The sequence below is a fragment of the Pan troglodytes genome, chromosome 13 (genome assembly GCF_028858775.2).
Source record: "Pan troglodytes isolate AG18354 chromosome 13, NHGRI_mPanTro3-v2.0_pri, whole genome shotgun sequence".
Classification (NCBI taxonomy): Eukaryota; Metazoa; Chordata; class Mammalia; order Primates; family Hominidae; genus Pan; species Pan troglodytes.
Genome location: NC_072411.2, coordinates 133,284,668 through 133,304,242, shown reverse-complemented (window position 1 = coordinate 133,304,242; position 19,575 = coordinate 133,284,668). Strand labels below are relative to the sequence as shown.

Sequence of the window (19,575 nt, the reverse complement as noted above, 5' to 3'; positions counted from 1 at the left end):
AGAGTAGTCACAAACAAATGCCAACAGGTAATGAAAATGAGTAAAGCAGGTCCAGCGAAAGAAAATACAAGCTCCACAGGATGGTGAATGGCAACTAACAGTGTCAAGGAGGCACTAGGGGGTGGTGGGGACAGTGATGAAGAGTGAATTCCTGGCCGGGCGCGGTGGCTCACGCCTGTAATCCCAGCACTTTGGGAGGCCGAGGTGGGCGGATCACCTGAGGTCAGGAGTTCGAGACCAAAGCCTGGCCAACATGATGAAACCCCGTCTCTACTAAAAACAAAAATTAGCCAGGTGTGGTGGCGGGCACCTGTAGTCCCAGCTACTCAGAAGGCTGAGGCAGAAGAATCGCTTGAACCCAGGAGGTGGAGGTTGCAGTGAGCCAAGATCACACCATTGCACTCCAGCCTGGCGACAGAGTGAGACTCCGTCTAAAAAGGAAAAAAAAAAAAAAGTGAGTGCCCCATCTAAAGAGAGCAACTGCTAAAGAGAGCAACTGCTACTCAGTTCCTGCCAAGAATGCAGGGTGACTGTTGGAAGTCGTGTTTTTTCTAAGAGAAGCCAGAAATCAGAATTTCATGCAACATCTCCAGAATTTTAAATGTTGGCTACTAATTCAACATGTTTTAAAACAGAGAGGTGGTCAACATGCCACCTCTGCTCTTCAAGGAGAAGGCATTCTGTATGAGAGGACAATCCTGTCTTCCACTTGGATGCTGTGTGTGTCATTGCCACAACCCCATGTGAGCCTCACGTGAACCTGTGAGATGGGCAAAAGGTAAGTAGCTTGGACACAGACATCAGACTTCTCCCCCCGGCAGGATTCTGTTCTCCCTCCTGAGTGACTGGCCCATGCCTGTGGCTTCTCCCTCTCCAGTCCATTCTGCATTCTTTAGCCAGAGCAATCTTTTCGAAACTCAACTCTGATTACTTCTGCTCCTTCAAATCTTCAGTCCCCATCTTGGATTCTATTTTTTTATGTGTCTTTCTTCTGTGTTTCTGTCCATGGCCTTCTTCTCACTCCCTGCATCCCCTGTAAGAGTGAAGTGCCATTGGCTGCTGTGCACAAGGTGGTGGCTCATAAAATGTGTCTCTACTGCCCTGCCCTTTCTCCTGAGCACAGACTCACACACTTCCTGGGCATCTCTGCTTGGCAGAGTCATAGGCTCCTTCAACTCAGTGACCTCAAAGTTGTGCACGCTGTTGTCGTCCCACAGTTGTGTGTTTCCTTCCTTGACCTCAGTGTGGGTGAAGGACATCCATCAGCCACTGCAACAGAAATCTGACTGTTCTCTTCTCCCACAACAGTCAGCACCAGATCTCCTCTTTAATCTCTCACACCGGCCTCTCCCATCCTCACTCCATTACCCAATAGTTGCCTCTCCTTTTTCTTTCCAGACCACGACAGCCTCCTACAGCCTTGACTTCCTGCTTACAGTCCCAGAAGGCTTCAGTCCACTCTTCACAGCCAGCCAGGAGCGTGATCAGACCCAACAGGAGCACGACTTTCTCCTCCAGGATGGTGGGACTGTCTTCATGTGGCTGGAGTGTGGCTCTGGCGTGCCACGCTCCAGCCATCCTGAACCCCTGAAGCTCCCAGAGTGGCCACGTGGCCATGTACCTTTTCACTGCCCTTTGTACCTGCTCGTGTCTCTGTCGTCAAGGCTCTCTCCCCTACACTCCAGGCTAACACCACTTGTTTTGAGTCTCAGGCGGCACCTCCTCCAGGAAGCCTTTCTTGGCCCAGCCCACCATGGGTTCCCTTAAAGCCTTTACCCTACCCAGCTGACATCACATCTCCTTGCCCCAGTCCCAACTAGACAAGGAACTACTCAAGAGCAACGCCACATCTTGAGTAGTTCATCTCACTGTCCGCTAGAGTAACTAGCACAGTATTGGGCCCATAATAGGTGCTCAATAAACGTTTCTCAGATGATCGGATGAACACCCGGTCATTTAGTTATTGGCACAGGTCTAGAACTCAGACCTACGGTTCTGAAATCCCTGCCCTGCCCAAGACTCTAAAATGAGCTCTATTTTTTAGGACATAGTGAAATCACGGAAAAAATTCTTAGGATGTGCTCGGTTTAGAAACAACCTCCCTCCAAAATTGAGTGACACAAAACTTCTCAAAGCCCAATCGAGGTCAGCTGTGGCCTCACACAGGTATCGGCTGGGCTGGGGGCCGTGTCAGGGTGAAGGAAATCGTGCCGGTGCCTGGCCCTGGGTTAGGCGCTCTCTTTCCCGGCGAGGCCACCGTGGTTTCCGAGCTGCCCAGAGCATCTCCCCGCGGCGCCCGCTAGTGGGCGCAATGCCTTCTAGGAGGCGGGCGCTCCGGAGGAAGCTGTGACCGCCCCTAGCGCACCGCGCAGCCTGCAGGCATTCAAATCCCCGGGTTTTAGAAGGGCTCCGTTCTCCCGTCAAGACTCGAGCTCGACTGCCTCTTGGGCTGCACGGAGATAAGGTGGAAAAGGCAGGCCCGTGGAGCCTGGGAGCCCGGGAATCAAATCTCTGCTCTGCCACTTCGCAGCGCAGCGCTGTGGCCGCGGGCGTCCCCCGAGCCCAGCCTCTCCCGCCAAAGGGAAAGGGATGGCTGGATCCACCTACCTGGCAGGGCCGCCGGGACACGCAGCGCAGCGCTCAATACACTACAGATTTTACGGCTACTCAGCACGAGGCTGGTGGCTGTTTCACGTACAACACACGTGCCACACGTTTTTAGAATAAATGCATTTATTCATGGGAGCAGAGATGCGAAACGCAGCCGGGTGACACGGGCCTCCCATGGGTGGGTGCTTGGTCAGAGGGAAACGCCTCACCAAGGCTGGAATTGGTCTGGGTGGACTGAGGCACGAAAGGATCGGTAAGGAACTAGGTTCTCTTCCAAGGATGGTGTCTGGGAGGGCGCATATTTTGGGCAATTGGAAGGCTGCCCTGCACAAGCCGACTGCTGGACGCTGCTGTCTTGCCCTTGCCCAAGGGTCTGGGATGACCAGCAAGCTCTGGGTGACTGGGGAGGCAACTGCCGCAAGAATCACAATGAACCCCCAAGACAGGCCTCTCACCTGTTTCCCCTGTTTTTTGTTTGCTTTTGATACAGAGTCTGGCTCTGTCACCCAGGCTGGAGTGCAGTGGCGCAATCTTGGCTCACTGCAACCTCTGCCTCCCGGATTCAAGCAATTCTCTGCCTCAGCCTCCCAAGTAGCTGGGACTACAGGTGCCCGCTATCACGCCCGGCTAATTTTGGTATTTTTAGTAGAGATGGGGTTTCACCATCTTGGCCAAGCTGGTGTTGAACTCCTGACCTCAGGTGATCCACCCGTCTTGGCCTCCCAAAGTGCTGTGATTACAGGCATGAGCCACCGCGCGAGGCCTCCCCTGTTCTTGAGGGGTGCTGTCCAATACAGTAGCCACCAGCCATAAGTGCTATTGAGCAGCTGCAATGTGGCTAGTGCAACTGAGGAAATGCATTCTAAACTTTAACTTTAATTACTTGAAATTTAAAAATAGATAGAAATTCCATAACTGCAAAACCTTTGAGTATTTCTGAAACAATCTGAGGATGTGAATGTTTACGACTGTACATTTAATTAAATCTAAATACAGATCAAGTTTTTCTGATGAAAATGTAGTATCTGAATTGGGCTCTAAGTGTAAACTCATGGGATTCAAAGACAATATGCAAAACAGAATGCAGAATGTCTCGATAATTTACAGTTGAAATGATATTTTAGATATATTGGGCTAAATGAAATGTATGCTTAAAATTAATTTTATCTATTTCTTTTTACTTTTTTCTAATGTGGCCACCATAGAAAGCTACCTATGTGCCTGCGTTAGATTCCTCTTAGACAGGGCTGGCTTAGACCCTCTCCTGGGCCTTCTTCCCTCTGACCTCCCATTCAGGCCTGGCCCTTTGGCTTTGCTTCAAGGTTTTGTCCGCTCTTTGGAGCTGCCATGTGCTGGGTCAGACCAGAACTGGGGGCAGAGGCTAAAGGTGAGACCCACTCCCTCCTGTCCCGGAGCAAGGGGCTGGGGGCGGGGGCTACCCTGGCAGCCAGGAGTTCTGGAGCCGGTGATATACCTGGGACAGTGGTGGTCAGGGTGAGCTTAGGCTGGGGTTATGGTAATGATTCAGGACAACACCCTTCTTTGAGATATTGTTAACTGGTGAGGAAGAGGAGGAGCTCAGGGCTACAAGACACAGACTAAGTTTCTGTAACCACCACGCAAAATCAGGCTTGGTCACAGGACTAAGCGAGGCACCTAATTACTCTAAGTGCAGATGAGGACAGCAATTTAAGTGCCATTACTCTAAGTGCAGATGAGGACAGCAAATTCAGAGACCCTCAAGCCTTCCTTGAGGGTCTCTGAATTTCACTGGTCAAAGAACAGGCAGTCCCCCGTCTGCATTTGTGGCAGGAGCCCCGGCTGGGGCTGGGGAGCCCAGGAAGGACACCAGAGAGGGTTCTCACCCTTGCCAAAACCACAGCCCCACAGTGGCTTCAGCACCCAGCCCCGGTTTGGACCTGAGCTACCCCACATCCTGGCCCCCACTACAGTGTGAACCATGGCATGTCCCAGGAGGGCCGTCTCTGCCTCCAGTCCCAATTAGGCAGCCCCAATATAAGGGATCCAGAGGGCTCTGGCTCAGACCAAAGGCATCTGAAGGGTCCATGTGGGATCCTGGCTATCCACCCTCTCCCTTGCACCTCATTTTTTCCTGAGCTCCAAGGTTACACAAGTGGCAGGCTGCCCAGGCCAAATTCCACGTCTGTCCCAATCCTCGATCCACTAACACACAAAACCAGGTCAGAAGCGGTTATGCAGCCCTTGGGTACAAACAGCCAGCTTCCTGCACTCACTCACTGGGCTGGCTGTGTTTGCCATACAAACAGGACAAAGTCCAGGCCTCCTGACCCCAGGGAATAAAGCCTGCAGCTTTGCTTTGCTACACTTTAAAGTACAGGCTGCTTTCAAGTTAACCAGGCAGTCCTTCGTCTTCTCCAGCAAGGCTGAATCCACAGTTCTCTGCTAGGGTAAGGGGGGCTCGTTCAGTTCAAAGGTTTGGGGCCTCAGCTCCTGGCCCCTTTGCAGAGTTGCCTTAAGTTTTGGGTTTGACAACCCAGGGACTCTTGTGCACTAAGGTTTGGAGACAAACACTAGGAGAGGAGAAAAAGTGTGACCCAAATAGTAGAAAGGATTCTCTGAGACTCAGTTAAGGTTATTTTAGCTCTGGTTAAACATGCATGTGCGTGCTCACATGCTCACACACACACCATTGTATCCTGGGCTGAATGCTGTCTTTTCAAAAATCTGGCCATTGGCTCATGCCTGTCACCTCAACACTTTGGGAGGCCGAGGTGGGAGGATCACTTGAGCCCAGGAGTTTGAAACCAGCCCGAGCAACATAGTGAGACCCTGTCCCTATAAAAATTTAAAAATCATTTTTTAAATATATACTTATGCTTTCTCGCTACAGGTTTTTAAATCCCAGCTGGTACGGCAGGGGAGATGTCACCCAGGGCAGAGGCTGGGAGGCTTTCAGGCCACAGATTTCCACCATTTGCCAAGCTTCCCTGCTCTCCAGGGTCTCTCTGCAAGGAGCCCCTTAGGAGAATGAAGAAGATCCATTTTGTTTTCTATAAGATATCAACGAGGTACTTCTTGGTTTTATTAGATATGAGAATTATCAATTCAAGTCAGAAGTGCCACAACCACTGCCATATTAGAAAGATTAGTACCCGAGAGCCCAGACTGTCACCCGGCTGGAGGCCTCTCGCCGATGGCTCCCAGGGACCACTGACCTAATCAAGGGCCTCCTCCTTCATACGCCACCCTCCACCCCAACCCCTTTATGCCTTCTTAAAGTCCTTCAGGGAGGGGACCCACCATCAAGATTGTCCTTTCTGGCACCTAACTCTTCTGTCTGCTAGAAGACAGCAATGAGACTGTCCCTACAACGATGATGCTTATGGTGGCCACATCTCAAAGAAGCTGAGAGGGATCTCAGCCCTGTATTGTCACTTGGGAGGCAGAACCCAAATCTTAGTAAATGAAGACTTTCTCCCTTGAACCATTCACAGGAATACTGAAGGTAATGAAAAAATAATGTGTAAACCATCCTTTGGAGCAGAGGCTACAAACTCACATGCCCGCCTGGACCAGCACCGGGCAGACGTCTTACATGAGTGAAGTGCAGTGGGGGATGGGAAGGGCGGGGGAGGGGGTAAAGGTGGTGGGGGTGAGCCACAGCAGACTTGAGATGACAGCATGCCCCATCCTCCACCCAGAAAACTAGGTATTTTTTATACGTAATCTCCCAAGTTTCAAATATTGGCAATACATACAAAAGGTTATGAAGCCTTATAACTTCTGCCCTAGGCAAATTCCAAACTTAAACAAAGCTCCCTCTCCCACTAAATACGAAAACTTTAATAAGATGATTACAAAGAAATTAATAAAGAAATAGAAAATGATAGCAGCTTCAAAAATACCAGTCTCCCTGTTTTAAAACAAAATCAATAAAATCAGTGAATCACAATTCATTGAACTCATTCTTGGCTACAAGGAAGCAGCTGGATGGATCTACTGGCAGGCAGCCCTGAAGGATTAAAATGAGGCCCACTGCCAAAAAACCCCAAATGAGATGCCGTCCTCCTCATCCTCACACCATCCTCATCAGGCAGGGAAGGAATAGGATTAGACTCCCTATTATGGAGAATAGGTTGAGGCACAGAGCAGGAAGGGCCCCTTCTTAATATCATAGAGCCCCTCTGTTGGGTCAGACCAGAACTGGGGGCAGAGGCTAAAGGTGAGACCCACTGCTGTCCAGGAGCAAGGGGCTGGGGGTAGGGGCTACCCTAGCAGCCGGGAGTTCTGGAGCCGGTGATCTAGAGCCCCCCAGCAAAACAGGTTTCCCATTGCACCATTTGGCACTATCCTGGAGAGAGCTGAAATAACAAATCAAAGTTAGGCAGCACCTTGCAGGGCACTGAGCAAATAGTAGGCACAGTTGTGTGTCTGCTGCGTAAACTGTGCATCATGAATGAAGGGAGCTACTTCCCTCAGCTAGTGCCTCCCCTCCAGGGAAATCCAGGAGCTGCCTTTGCCATTCCGAAGACTCTGGATTTCTCCAAGGCAGGCAAAGAAGACAAGGGAGGTAATGGTGAGTTCCCTCTGTGAATAAACACATGGATTTCCCGGCTCTAAGGGAACATCATCGATTCTGTCAGACTCACGGACACAGAGGAAGGGATTCCAGAACCTCACAGAAACAGAGAGCCCGGAGGGGCTGTGTTTGCATTGAGCTTGGGCTAGGACCTGAGAGCTAGAGCAAGTCCTATACCCAGTAGTCCAAGCCCCTAGCTTTCCTTCTGTTTGGTGCCTATAGGAATTCCCTAGCATCCTTATACCCAAAGGACTTGGCACAGAAAGTCGATGTCAACATGAGAAAGAAAGAGGCTCTTTGTTCTCACCGGCATGTGTGGCTATTTCTGTCCTGGCCCTGCAGCACGCAGACCGTCTTGGCCCTGGCCCGACAAGCCCCCAAGGCAACAGTGTAGTCTTTATTTTGGCTTTCTCTGGGAGCCAAGGTCCACGGAAGCCTGACCCTCTCTGCTCTGGGGGACTCTGACAGGGAGAAGGCATTGGCTCAGCCAGAATGTCTCAAAGGTACTACAGTTGGCATTGAATGGACCGATTCTTTGCTGTCAGAGACTGTTCTGCACATTGTGGGATGCCCACTAGATGCCAGGGGTGCCCCCACAGTCACTGTGACCCCCTCAACACACACACATTTCCAATGCTGCCTGGAGGGACAACCTGCCCCTGGTTTAAAGCCACTGGGCTGGTGGCCCCCTCATGCATTTGTGAAACAGAAGCCCCAGAGACTGAGTGACATGTTCAAGGCCATGCCTCAGCTCTGATGACTTCTGGTTCAGAGTTCTTCCCAGCTGCACTCTCAACGATGGGTGCCCATGCATGTGCCCAGAACACTGCAGACACACCATGGGGTGCCACAGCTCTGCAGAGCCTCAAAGCGGAGAGCCATCCATCTCAGTGGCTCAGAGAAACCGAGACAGACAGACAAAATAACCTCCCTGTGATCAGGCTTAGCAAATGCTGGGTGGGGAGTAGGTTCCCAGGGGAGACACTGTTTTAGGTCCTGCTTGTCTTAGTAAGCCCCACTGTCTAGCTGGTAACTGTGAGTGTGGCAGGCCTCCAGCAGGCGGGGGTTTCTGCAGTCTCCATGGAGACCTGGGGGCCGGTAAGACGGAGCCAGGCCCCAGTCTGTAGGTTAGAGCCAGGGACAGCGCAAGGGTCCAGCCTTCATCTTGAGTCTCCGGTGGGCTCAGCAGGAGTGTGTACGACTCCATCACAGGCTTTTGACCCCCTTCCAAGGTCATCACAGTCTCCATTGGGAAATATGGCTGTTAGTGCCAGCTCCTCCTCAGGTTCCTGGAAGTCTTCTGGAACACAGGAGAAGAAATCACTGAATCAGAAGAGAAAGGTTGTGAGTGAGTTATCTAGGAAGGAAAAGGAGAAAGTTGTCCCCAGCAAATACCTACTTAAAAAACAAAACAAAATACATATCAAAAACCTTAACAATGTACACACCCTTTGACCCACAAATTTCACTTCTAGGATTTTATCCTAAGAAAATAATTAGGAATAATTAGTGGAACTGCTGGAGCTATCTTGCTACCAGCCTAAGGATGAAACTGACACTGAAGATGGCCCAACAGAGAGAAAGAGCAAACCTGGGTGCTTGGTGGGGTCCCTGAGCCCCTGAATCAACCAACTCTGAAGCCGACTCCATCTCTGGACTGTCTTTTAGGTGAGATAATGATTTCTCTTACTGCTTGTGCTCGTGTGTGTCATGGTATCTTTACTTGCAGTTGAAAGTGTCCTGATTCCATGTCCAACAATGGGACTGGTTGAGTGAACTATGGCTCACACATATAATGGGATTCAGGTATTAAAGACAACATATAAAATTCCACAGACCTAAACACACACACACACACACACACACACACACACTGCATAGAAGTAAAATTGGGGAAATCCGAATAAGATCTGTGGATTACGTCAGTGTCAATATCCCGTTTGTGCTATTGCACTATAGTTTTGCAAAACGTTACCATTGGGGGAAACTGGGCAAAGTATACACAGGATCTCTCTGGGTGAGCTCCTTTTTTGTTTTTTGAGACGGGGTCTCACTATGTCACTCATGCTGGTCTTGAACTCCTGAGCTCAAGCTATCCCCCTGCCTCAGCCTCGCAAAGTGCTGGGATTTCTGTATGATTTCTTGCCACTGCATGTTAATTTAGAATTACCTCAAAAAAGAAAATATGTTGTTGACATATAATTATTGCTGTGGAAGGCAGTTATAGTATGTTATTGATGAAGAAAGCAGATTCCAAAACAGTAAGTACAGTCACGTGCAACATAATGACATTTTGGTCAATTACGAACCTTAATAAGAGAGTGGTCCCATAAGACTGAAACACAGCTGGCCGGGCGCCGTGGCTCACGCCTGTAATCCCAGCACTTTGGGAGGTCAAGGCGGACAGATCACGAGGTCAGGAGATCGAGACCATCCTGGCTAACATGGTGAAACCCCGTCTCTACTAAAAATACAAAAAATTAGCTGGGCGTGGTGGCGGGAGCCTGTAGTCCCAGCTACCTGGGAGGCTGAGGCAGGAGAATGGCGTGAACCTGGGAGGTGGGGCTTGCAGTGAGCCAAGACGTGCCACAGCACAGTGCAGCCTGGGTGACAGAGCTAGACTCTGTCTCAAAAAAAAAAAAAAAAAAAAAAAGATTGAAACACAGCTAAAAAATTCCTGTCACCTAGTAACCTTGTAGTTGTCCTGATGTTGCAGTGCAATGCATTACTCACATGTTTGTGGCAATGCTGGTGGAAACAACCTAACTCGCTGCCAGTCATATAAAAGTCTAGCACATACAATTATATACAGTAGACAATACTTGATAATAATAAGAAATGACTATGTTACTGTACTGTCTCTCTCTCTCTATATATATAAAATTATTATTATTTTTTGAGATGGAGTCTTGCTCTGTTGCTCAGGCTGGAGTGCACTGGCGAAATCTCTGCCCACTGCAACCTCCGCCTCCCAGGTTCAAGCAGTTCTCCTGCCTCAGCCTCCCGAGTAGCTGAGATTACAGGCATGTGCCACCATGCCCTGGCTAATTTTTGTATTTTTAGTAGAGATGGGGTTTCAGCACGTGGGCCAGGCTGGTCTGGAACTCCCGACTTCAGGTGATCTGCCAGCCTCGGCCTACTATATGTTTTAACATTATTTTAGAGTGTACTCCCTCTACTTATATATGTGTGTGTGTATATATATATATATATAAAGAAATATATACGCACACGTATATAAAGTTTATATATATATATAGTTAATTGTAAAACTGCCTCAGGCAAGCCCTTCAAGAGGTATCCAGAAGAAGGCATTGTTTATCACAGGAGGTGACAGCTCCATGTGTGTTATTGTCCCTGAAGACCTTCCAGTGGGACAAGATGTGGAAGCAGAAGACAGTGATACTGATGATCCTGACCTTGTGTGTAGGTGTAGGCTAAGGCGCATGTTTGTGTCTTAGTTTTTAGCAAAAAAAAAAAAAAAAAAAAAAAAATTAAAATAGGAAAAAGCCTACTGAATAAGGATATAAAGAAAGAAAATATTTTTGTACATTTCTACAATATTTTGTGTTTTAAGCCAAGTATTACTACAAAAGAATCAAAAAGCTTTTAATAATTTAAAAAGGTGGTTTTTGTTTGTCTGTTTGTTTGTTTTGAGACAGAGTCTCACTATGGTGTGCAGGCTGCAGTGCAATGGCAGGAGTACGGGTCACTGTAGCCTTGAACTCTTGGGCCCGAGCCATCCTCCTGCCTCAGCCTCTGGAGTAGCAGGGTCTACAGGCACGCGCCATCATGCCTGGCCAAAAAATCAAAAAGCTTATAAAGTAAAAAAGTTACAGTAAGCTAAGGTTAATTTATTATTGAAGAAAGAAATATTTTAAAATAAATGTAGTGTAGCCTAAGTGTACTGCGTTTATATAGTCGACAGTAGTGCACAGCAATGTCCTAGGTCTTCCCATTCACTCACCACTCACTCGCTGACTCACCCAGAGCAACTTCCAGCCTTGAAAGCTTCATTCATGGTAAGTGTCCTATGCAGATGTACCATTTTTTGATCTTTTATAGCATATTTTTACTGCACCTTTACTATGTTTAGGTATGTTGAGACACACAGCTACTTACCATTGTGTTACAGTTGCCCACAATATTCAGGACAGTAACCTGCTGTACAGGTTTGTAGCCTAGGAACGATAGGCTATGCCGCATAGCATAGGCATGTAGTAGGTTATACCATCCAGGTTTCTAAGTACGCTCTATCGTGTTCACACAACAAAAATCCCCTAAAGATGTATTTTTCAGAATGTATATCCCTGTCATTAAGCAACTCATGATTGTATAAATGCATGCAATTATAATATCCTATATTTATCATATGCTATCAATGTGTGTACATAGTCCATAAATGCCATTTGCATTTTAATACATTCACTTCTATATGAGATTTGTACATACCACAGAGAGAGAAATTATCCAAGATTTATGTAAAATGGTTAATGATTCTGTTGCTTCATCTTTTCTCCTTTAGTTTCCAAGTATATCCAAAATGATGGTGGAGAGGTTGAAGTTAGCATTTTTGCAATTAAACATTTTAAATATCTGCTGCATTTTGAAGATGATATAGAAGTGAGTTTATTAAATTTTAAAGAGCACAAGGAGAGATAGGTAAATAGAATGGCGTACCCCAAAATATAATTGTAGTTATCTCTGAATGATGGAATTAAGTGAATGATGTTTCACATTTGTTTTCTTTCTTTTTTTTTGGTACTTTTTTTTGAGTTTTCAAACATGATAGGCAGAATTCTAAGACAGCCCCCAAGATTCTGGCCCCTTATAAAGCCCTTCCTTGAGTCTGGATGGGCTCTGTGAATGTGATAGCTTAGTCACTCTGGGGAGTAGGGTGTCTCTCTGACAAATGCAATGGCTAGTGACTCCCTTGACTCCTTAGGTTATGTGGACTCCCTCCTAGCAGACTGGAGAGCGGGGTTCTCCTGCTGGTTGAAGGAGGATCTCTTGTGAGAGGGCTTGTGAGAGCAAGGAACGGCAGGGGCCTCTTGGAGCTGAGAGCAGCCCCAGCTGACAGCCAGCAAGAAGTCAGGGACCTTATCAATGCCTTTGAAGCTGCTAAGCTTGCGATTATTTATTTATTTATTTATTTTGAGACGGAGTTTCACTCTTGTTGCCTAGGCTGGAGTGCAATGGCACAACCTTGGCTCACTGCAACCTCCACCTCCGGGGTCCAAGCAGTTCTTCTGCCTCAGCCTCCCAAGTAGCTGGGATTACAGGCATGTGCCACCACACACCCGGCTAATTTTGTATTTTTAGTAGAGATAGAGTTTCACCATGTTGGTCAGGCTGGGCTTGAACTCCTGACCTCAGGTCATCTGCCCACCTTGGCCTCCCAAAGTGCTGGGATTACAGGCATGAGTCACCATGCCCAACCTGCTTGCGATCATTTCTTATGCAGCAATGAAGACTGACACATCAACTAATGGTTTTCTTTCTTAAATAAGAGACACAATGAAAGTTAATTTTGAACCACCATCCATTGTTTCTGTAACAAAGCTATACTTCTCAGTGCACTTTGGGATGGGGCTGTGTGCATTCAGCAGGCTACACCATGCTTCCGAGTACTGTAGCCACCCCCATCCATGGCGTCACTATCCGCAGTTTCAGTTACCTGCGGTACAGTCCAATAAGATATTTTCAGAGAGATACCTCATTCACGTAACTTTTGTTATATATTGTTAAATGTCTTAATTGTGCCTAGTTTATAAATTAAGCTTTATCATAGGTATGTATGTACAGTAAAAAACACAGCGTATACGTAGGGCTTGGTGCTACCCATGGTTTTAGGCATCCACAGGTGTCTTAAAGCATCTCATGTGGATAGGGGGGGATCAGTGCGCTTCCTATCTCTCTAACATCAGCATTGACATGGAGGGGTGTCTTCCCCTTCCCCTTCTCCCTCATTTCCATTTAGTGGCCTGATGATTCCACCTAGGAGTGGCTCCCAGGTGAGTTTTCTCCCCTCCATTCCCACTGCCCAGGTTGGGCCCAGGCCGCCTGTTATCCCTCCTGGGACACGACAGCCTCCTCCTAGGTGGGCTCTGCTGAGGTGTCTCCCTCTCCTAGAGTCCACCTCTCTAAACACACCCCAATCTCTCTGCTCAGAAATCGCTCATGGCACACTACTCCTGAAGGCTGCACATCTGGGACCCTGATTTGGTCCAAACTCTTCCCTTCAGCCTTGGCCCTCACTGGTTTCCTTCTGCACCTCACTCCCGGGGCTTCTCGAAGGTGGTCCCTTTTCTGAGCATGACATCATGCTGTCACTCCTTAGCTCAGTGCTCCTTTTCCAAAACTTCCCATTTCTGCCTATGAAAATCCCTCCATCCCCGGAGCAAATGTCACTTGCTCTAGGATACTCCCTGGACCCTCCAGGGAGACTTGCTGTGTTTGGTCCCATGCACCCCACCATGCACCTGGAGACACCTTCGTTACAGCCCTCCCCATACTGCCTTCATTAGGTGGAGACTCCTGGGGAAAGAGCCCAGCCTGACCGAGCCCATGTGCCCACTGCCTGGCATATGGGCACCTCACATTGCTCATCCCCACACCTGGCACATGGCAAGCACTCCATAGATGTTGGTTCACTCTGTCCCTAAGGTCCCCAGGTTCATGTGACCACTCCCATAATTCCATGCACCTGGCCCTCAGGATGCAGGAGGTCAGGGAGCACTCACCCTGAGCTGAGCTTCTGCAGGCAGCAACATCCTGGTTCTTCCTCCGGCTCCAGGGACCCCAGGAAAAGCACGCTAGCAGTCCGGGGAGGCCTGGCCTCTCCAAGGCTCCTTCCACTAGGAAGAACACAAAACCTGAGTCAGAGGGTCACATGGTTCCCACTTCACAAGACTGAGAGATTTCGTTTAGCAAATCAAGCGCCCCAACTGTCAACTGCCCTAGTTTCAACTGTCTGATTAAAAACACAGAGTCTGATTTGCAAAAGTGGGTGGGTTTTTGTACTTTAAAAACGAACTTTAAAAATGATTGCTTTACTTTATCTATGTTATCTCATTTAATTCTTACAAAAGCCCTGTGATGTAGGTACCATGTTGAGGAAACTAAAGCAATGAAAATGACATGAAATTAATTACAATTACATAGCACCAAACAAAATACTCAAAGAGCTGCACGTTCCCTCTGATTTTAGTTCAAACTATTTCTTGGCAGGAATAGATACATTTTTTAGTAATCTATAAAGTCAACAGGAACTAGGTTGTTTATTTTATTTATTTATTTATTTTTTAAAGGCTTCAGGCAACCAAAACAAGGAAAATCCTTGTTCATAATCTTTATTCAGGACCAATTTACTCTTAACCTGCACCCAAAGGTAAAGAGACTGTATCCTTAGTTTTTCAACCCAAAGGCAGCTGGATTAGGTACCACAAACTGGGTAAAAGGGCACTGCCAAAAGGCAAGCAACCTAGAATAAGAATTATCATCAGACGGTGAGGAAAGAAATCGGAAAACTTTAAAAAAACAGATCCAACCACTAGCGAAATCTTAGTGACATGAATCCATTTGGTGTGAGGATAATAGTTCTGCCCACTGCAAAAGCTGCAAAGAAATCAGTGGGCTATAAGTTATAATTCCACTCATGACCTTTAGTCATTTGTGAGAGGTTTAATTTTGTTCAGTATGTTTTTATAAAAGTAGGAAAGCGCTTAACATAGAGAACAATTCCCTTGCAAAGTGTTAAAATCTCAAAAGTATTAGTGTTTATTTAAAAGGAAGGGAGGATTCATTCACTCTGTCTGCATGCCAGGCAGGGTATCAGGAAATGGGACTGCAGATGGTGTTTAAACCCACAAGGGAACAAAATCATGTTCACAAGGGAACGAAATCATGTGGTAAGAGCTCAGAGAGCAAAGGGATAAAGGGTTCTGGGATTTCGCCAGTGAACTTGCAAGTGGGAGCAGGGAAGGTCAAGGGAGCCTTCCTGGAGGAGGAAGTCCAGTTCTGAATGCACAAATGGGATTGGCCAGGTGAGGAGAAGGGAGGAGAAAAGGCTCTTCAGGCTCAGGCAACAGCAATGTGTCTACAAAAAGCTTAGGAGGGACAGGGCGTGGTAGTTCATGCCTGTAATCCCAGCACTTTGGGAGGCCAAAGTGGGTGGATCACTTGAGGTCAGGAGTTCGAGACTAGCCTGGTCAATATGGCGAAACTCCGTCTCTACTAAAAAAACAAAAATTAGCTGGGTGTGGTGGCAGGCGCCTGTAGTCCTAGCTACTTGGGAGGCTGAGATGGAAGAATCGCTTGAACTCTGGAGGCAGAGGTTGCAGTGAGTTGAGATCGCACCACTGCCACTCCAGCCTGGGCAACAAAGAGAGACTTCATCTAAAAAAAAAAAAAAAAAAAAAAAAAAAAAAAAAAGCATGCACTCATTAGGGTATAGAAAATGTGTGTGAATTCCCTTCTTTCTCTTGGAGGCCTGGTCAGCAACGGGGTTGAAACAAAAATCAGAACAATCACAGCCTCAATAAAAAAAATGGATTGCACCCTGAGGGAGGAGGGTTAGGGCAGGCGCGCTCGCCCAGGCAGGCCAGGCTGGCAGGTGAATGTGACATTGGCAGCATCACAGGTACCAGGTCTCCTTGCTGGGACCCCCCGCCCCCCAACCAACGCCAGTACTCCAGGAGACACACAATACAGCCACTTTCTTCATTATCTACTTAAGAAGAAGGGGCTGGAGGGCTTGAAGGTCTGCCCAGCTGGGCAGGGAGAGAAAGCTGGGAGCTGGAGAGTGCAAAGATCTCCCGGGTTTGCCAGATGCAGCTACTCTTTTTTTTTTTTTTTTTTTAATACTTTAAGTTTTAGGGTACATGTGCACAACGTGCAGGTTTGTTACATATGTATACATATGCCATGTTAGTGTGCTGCATCCATTAACTCGTCATTTAGCATTAGGTATATCTCCGAATGCTATCCCTCCTCCCTCCCCCCACGCCACAACAGTCCCCGGTGTGTGATGTTCCCCTTCCTGTGTCCATGTGTTCTCATTATTCAATTCCCACCTACGAGTGAGAACATGCTGTGTTTGGTTTTTGGTCCTTGCGATAGCCAGATGCAGCTACTCTTAATGTGCATATTTTCATCCTAGAACACTGGAGAGTTCCTGTAAAGCCTTGCGTTCCAGGAGGAAGGAGATCCTGACCCTTCTGCTGATGGCAGCAGTCACGGGGGCTGGGAAAAGACCCTTAAATCCCTTCCACCTTTCAGGAGAATGTGGAGGGAAAAGGTGGCCTCAGCAGACCTGGGGGAGGCTGAGGGACACAGCAGTTGGGTGCACAGCCTTGGTGGGTGGCCAGAAATCAATAGAAAATGTACTCTTAGTTCCTCTCACCTCCCCACACTTCAAGTCCCGAGCACCCATTCCTTGCCCTCTTCCTAAAACCAGGCAGGGCTTCCAGGACGAGCCTCCACCGCGCTGGAGATGCCCCTCCGCCCCTCCTAGAGCTCCCGACGCATCTCTAGCTGCGCAGCGCCCTAGAATTTAGCTTCTGGCACCGTCAATCTCCTTAGCACCCATCCACCCCCTTGAAACTTTCCCATTCCAAGGCTTTCCCATTTCCTTCCCCACTCCTCTTCTCTCCCCACCCCCACCCACCCCATAACTCCTAGATCTCGGCCTTGCCCGATTCATCCCTTCTCTCTACCCACTCCCTCTGCCTTCTACTCGGCCCCTCAGCTTTCCCACGCCCCCTAGGCATCTCCCGTGCACTCCGGACCCTTCCGGGACAGACTCGATCCGCTACGCACGGCCCGCTCTCCGCTAGCTGCGAGGCCTGGCTCTAGGCACCTCCCTGCTCTGAGCCTCAGTTTACCTCGGTGCTCAATAAGGTAATGGCCAAAGGGGTCCAACTTGGGGGACGTGCCCGAGCCACCGCCCGCCCGCGCCCAGCCGGGCCCCGCGCAGTCTCACCTGGTTGCCCGGCTCCGGCGGCTTGCAGGGCCCTGCAGGCGGCCGCCTGGACGGCCAAGCAGGAGGCCGGGAGGCCGGGGCAGTAGGCGGCCGCCTGCACGGGCCCCCCCGCCTGGCGGCCGAACACGGCGCGCAACAGCGCCTCCAGCAGCCGCAGCCCCGGCGCCACCGCGTCCTCTGGCCCGGCCTCGGCCACCAGCACCCCGACCAGCGCCGCCCCGGCCCGCCGCCGGCCGCGCACGTCCCGCAGCATCTCCCGCAGGCGGCGCCGCGGCTCCCGGGCGGCCAGCGACGACGCGCGGCACAGCACGAAGACCAGCGGCGAGCGGATGGCGCGCGCCGCCGCCGCCGCCGCCCCCGCTGCCCCAGCCGCCCTCGCCGCCCTCTGCGCCCCGCGCGCCGCCCCGGGCCCCGCGCCCTCTGCCGCCACGCCGCCCGGCTTGCCCGCGCCTGGCTCCGGCGGGAACACCGCCCGTGCGAAGTCCCGCAGCAGCGCGCGGCTCTGTTCGCGCTCCCACAGCTCGCCCACCAGCAGCACCTGCCCGCGGCCCCCCGCCGCTTCCACCAACGCCTGGAAGGGCGGCTCGGCCGGGCGCGCGAGCCGGGCCGCCAGCGCCTCCAGCTCGCGCTCCATGCTGGCCGCCGCCCGCCCTCTGCGGCCGCCGCGGCCCGGGCGCACCCGCTTGCCCGCCTCTCGGGGCGGTGGCGCCCCGGCACAGAGGACACGCCCCCGAGGGCCGAGCCCAGCCGGACCCCCGGGCCCCCGGGCGGGGCCTCTGTGTGCACGCGCCCCTGGGCGCAGCCCGCATCGCGGGCCCGGGTGGGAGGAAGAGGGCTTTCTCCCCAGCCCTCCAAGGGTGGCTCCTCCCGAAGTCCCTGCGCAGACGCGGGGAAACAGAGTCATTCATTCATTCATTTATTCGTCCATCCCACACATACTTACTGCGCACCTACTAGGTGCAGGCGCTGGGCAGCCGAGGTTGGGAAGACAGACAATTATCCCCTCACTAGATAACATCGTTTGGAGACCTGGAGCAGAGTCCTGCACAGTTTGGGGTCTTGCCGAGGTGGGGTGGGAGGTAGGGGGATAGGGGGCGGAGGGCGCAGAAGTGGGTAGGAAGGTGAGATAAAAGAGAACACGCAGGGGTTATTTCTGCCACCCAGCTTTCCTTTTGGGCTTCAACATTTAGCAAAAACTGACCGAGGGTCCATTATTTCCACAAATACTTATTGTACCACCCCAGGCGCTGGGGGTGGAAACCCAGACTGTTTCCGTAAAGCAGAAAGTCTAGGGGGCCAGATGCAGGACACGGATGGTGCTCTGATCTGCGTGGGGAGCAAGGGGCCAGCCAGGTCAGAAGCAGGAATGCATTTCCCTTCCTTCTAAGGATCTAGGTCAGCCTGGTCCAATAGAACATTCTGTGATGATGGAAAACTTTTTTATTGTCTGCACCATATGTGACTATTATTGAGTACCTGAAATCTGGCAAGTGCAACTGAAGAACTGAGTTTTACATTTCACGTAATTTTTAATGAAATGTAAAATTAAAGCAGAAAGTGACAAGATGATAATGTACTTAAAGGGCTGGCACCTTCCTCTGAATAGTACCCTAAAGACGCCGCAGAAGCAAGAGGGGAGTTGGTAAGGACTCTGAGAAACCAATGTAAAACCAGGGAAGGCCTGTCGCCTCCTCCCCCTCAGTGCCATAGAAGGGGGATAGGCTGAGTGAACGCTATACACTTGTGCTCTTTTCTTTGCTTGCATTGGCCTGAGTAGACCATTTCTCAACCCCATCTCCCCAGCACTGCTGGGAGGCAGAAAACAGCTGTGCTAGCCAGGGATGGCATATCAGGCTGGGGCTAGCAGCACAGAAAAACCAGACCCGGCAGCCTCTTCTTCCCACTTCATGGGTCAGGAATTCCAACCACGAGACCTGCCTCATGAAAGAGGATTGGCCAGGGGAGAGTGCCCAGAAGTTCCCTGAGTGGGGTGTCTGGTGTGTGTGAGGGTGGCACGTGGGGAGTGGCTACATTCACATTTGATGCCAGAGGCAAGTCCCATCACACCCCCATTCCTTAAGCTCCCAGGTGGGATATGTAGGAAGAGCCTAGGTTTTAGTCTCTTCCAGGTGTACCTATCGCCAGCCAAAGTAGCTGATATCTAGGGAAACATGAATTCACTGGGAAAAATAATTAGACTTCTGGGGCTGGGCGCTGTGGCTTGTGTCTGTAATCCCAGCACTTTGGGAGGCCAAGGCAGGTGGATCATCTGAGGTCGGGGGTTGGAGGCCAGCCTGACCAACATGGAGAAATCCTGTCTCTACTAAAAATACAAAATTAGCCAGGCATGGTGGTGCATGCCTGTAGTCCCAGCTACTTGGGAGGCTAAGGCAGGAGAATGGCTTGAACCCAGGAGGTGGAG

General features: G+C 50.0%; 1 protein-coding gene across 1 annotated transcript; it reads right to left on the bottom strand.

Moving 5' to 3' along the window:
• Positions 1–3,099: 3,099 nt before the first annotated feature.
• C13H2orf72 (chromosome 13 C2orf72 homolog) lies at positions 3,100–17,963 on the bottom strand. Its single transcript, XM_516141.9, has 3 exons — positions 17,154–17,963; positions 13,915–14,028; positions 3,100–8,471 (listed from the first exon to the last, which is right to left on the bottom strand). The coding sequence occupies exons 1-3, from the start codon at positions 17,785–17,787 to the stop codon at positions 8,332–8,334; spliced, it is 888 nt and encodes a 295-aa protein (XP_516141.5). The 5' UTR covers positions 17,788–17,963; the 3' UTR covers positions 3,100–8,331.
• Between the last annotated feature and the right edge of the window lie 1,612 nt (positions 17,964–19,575).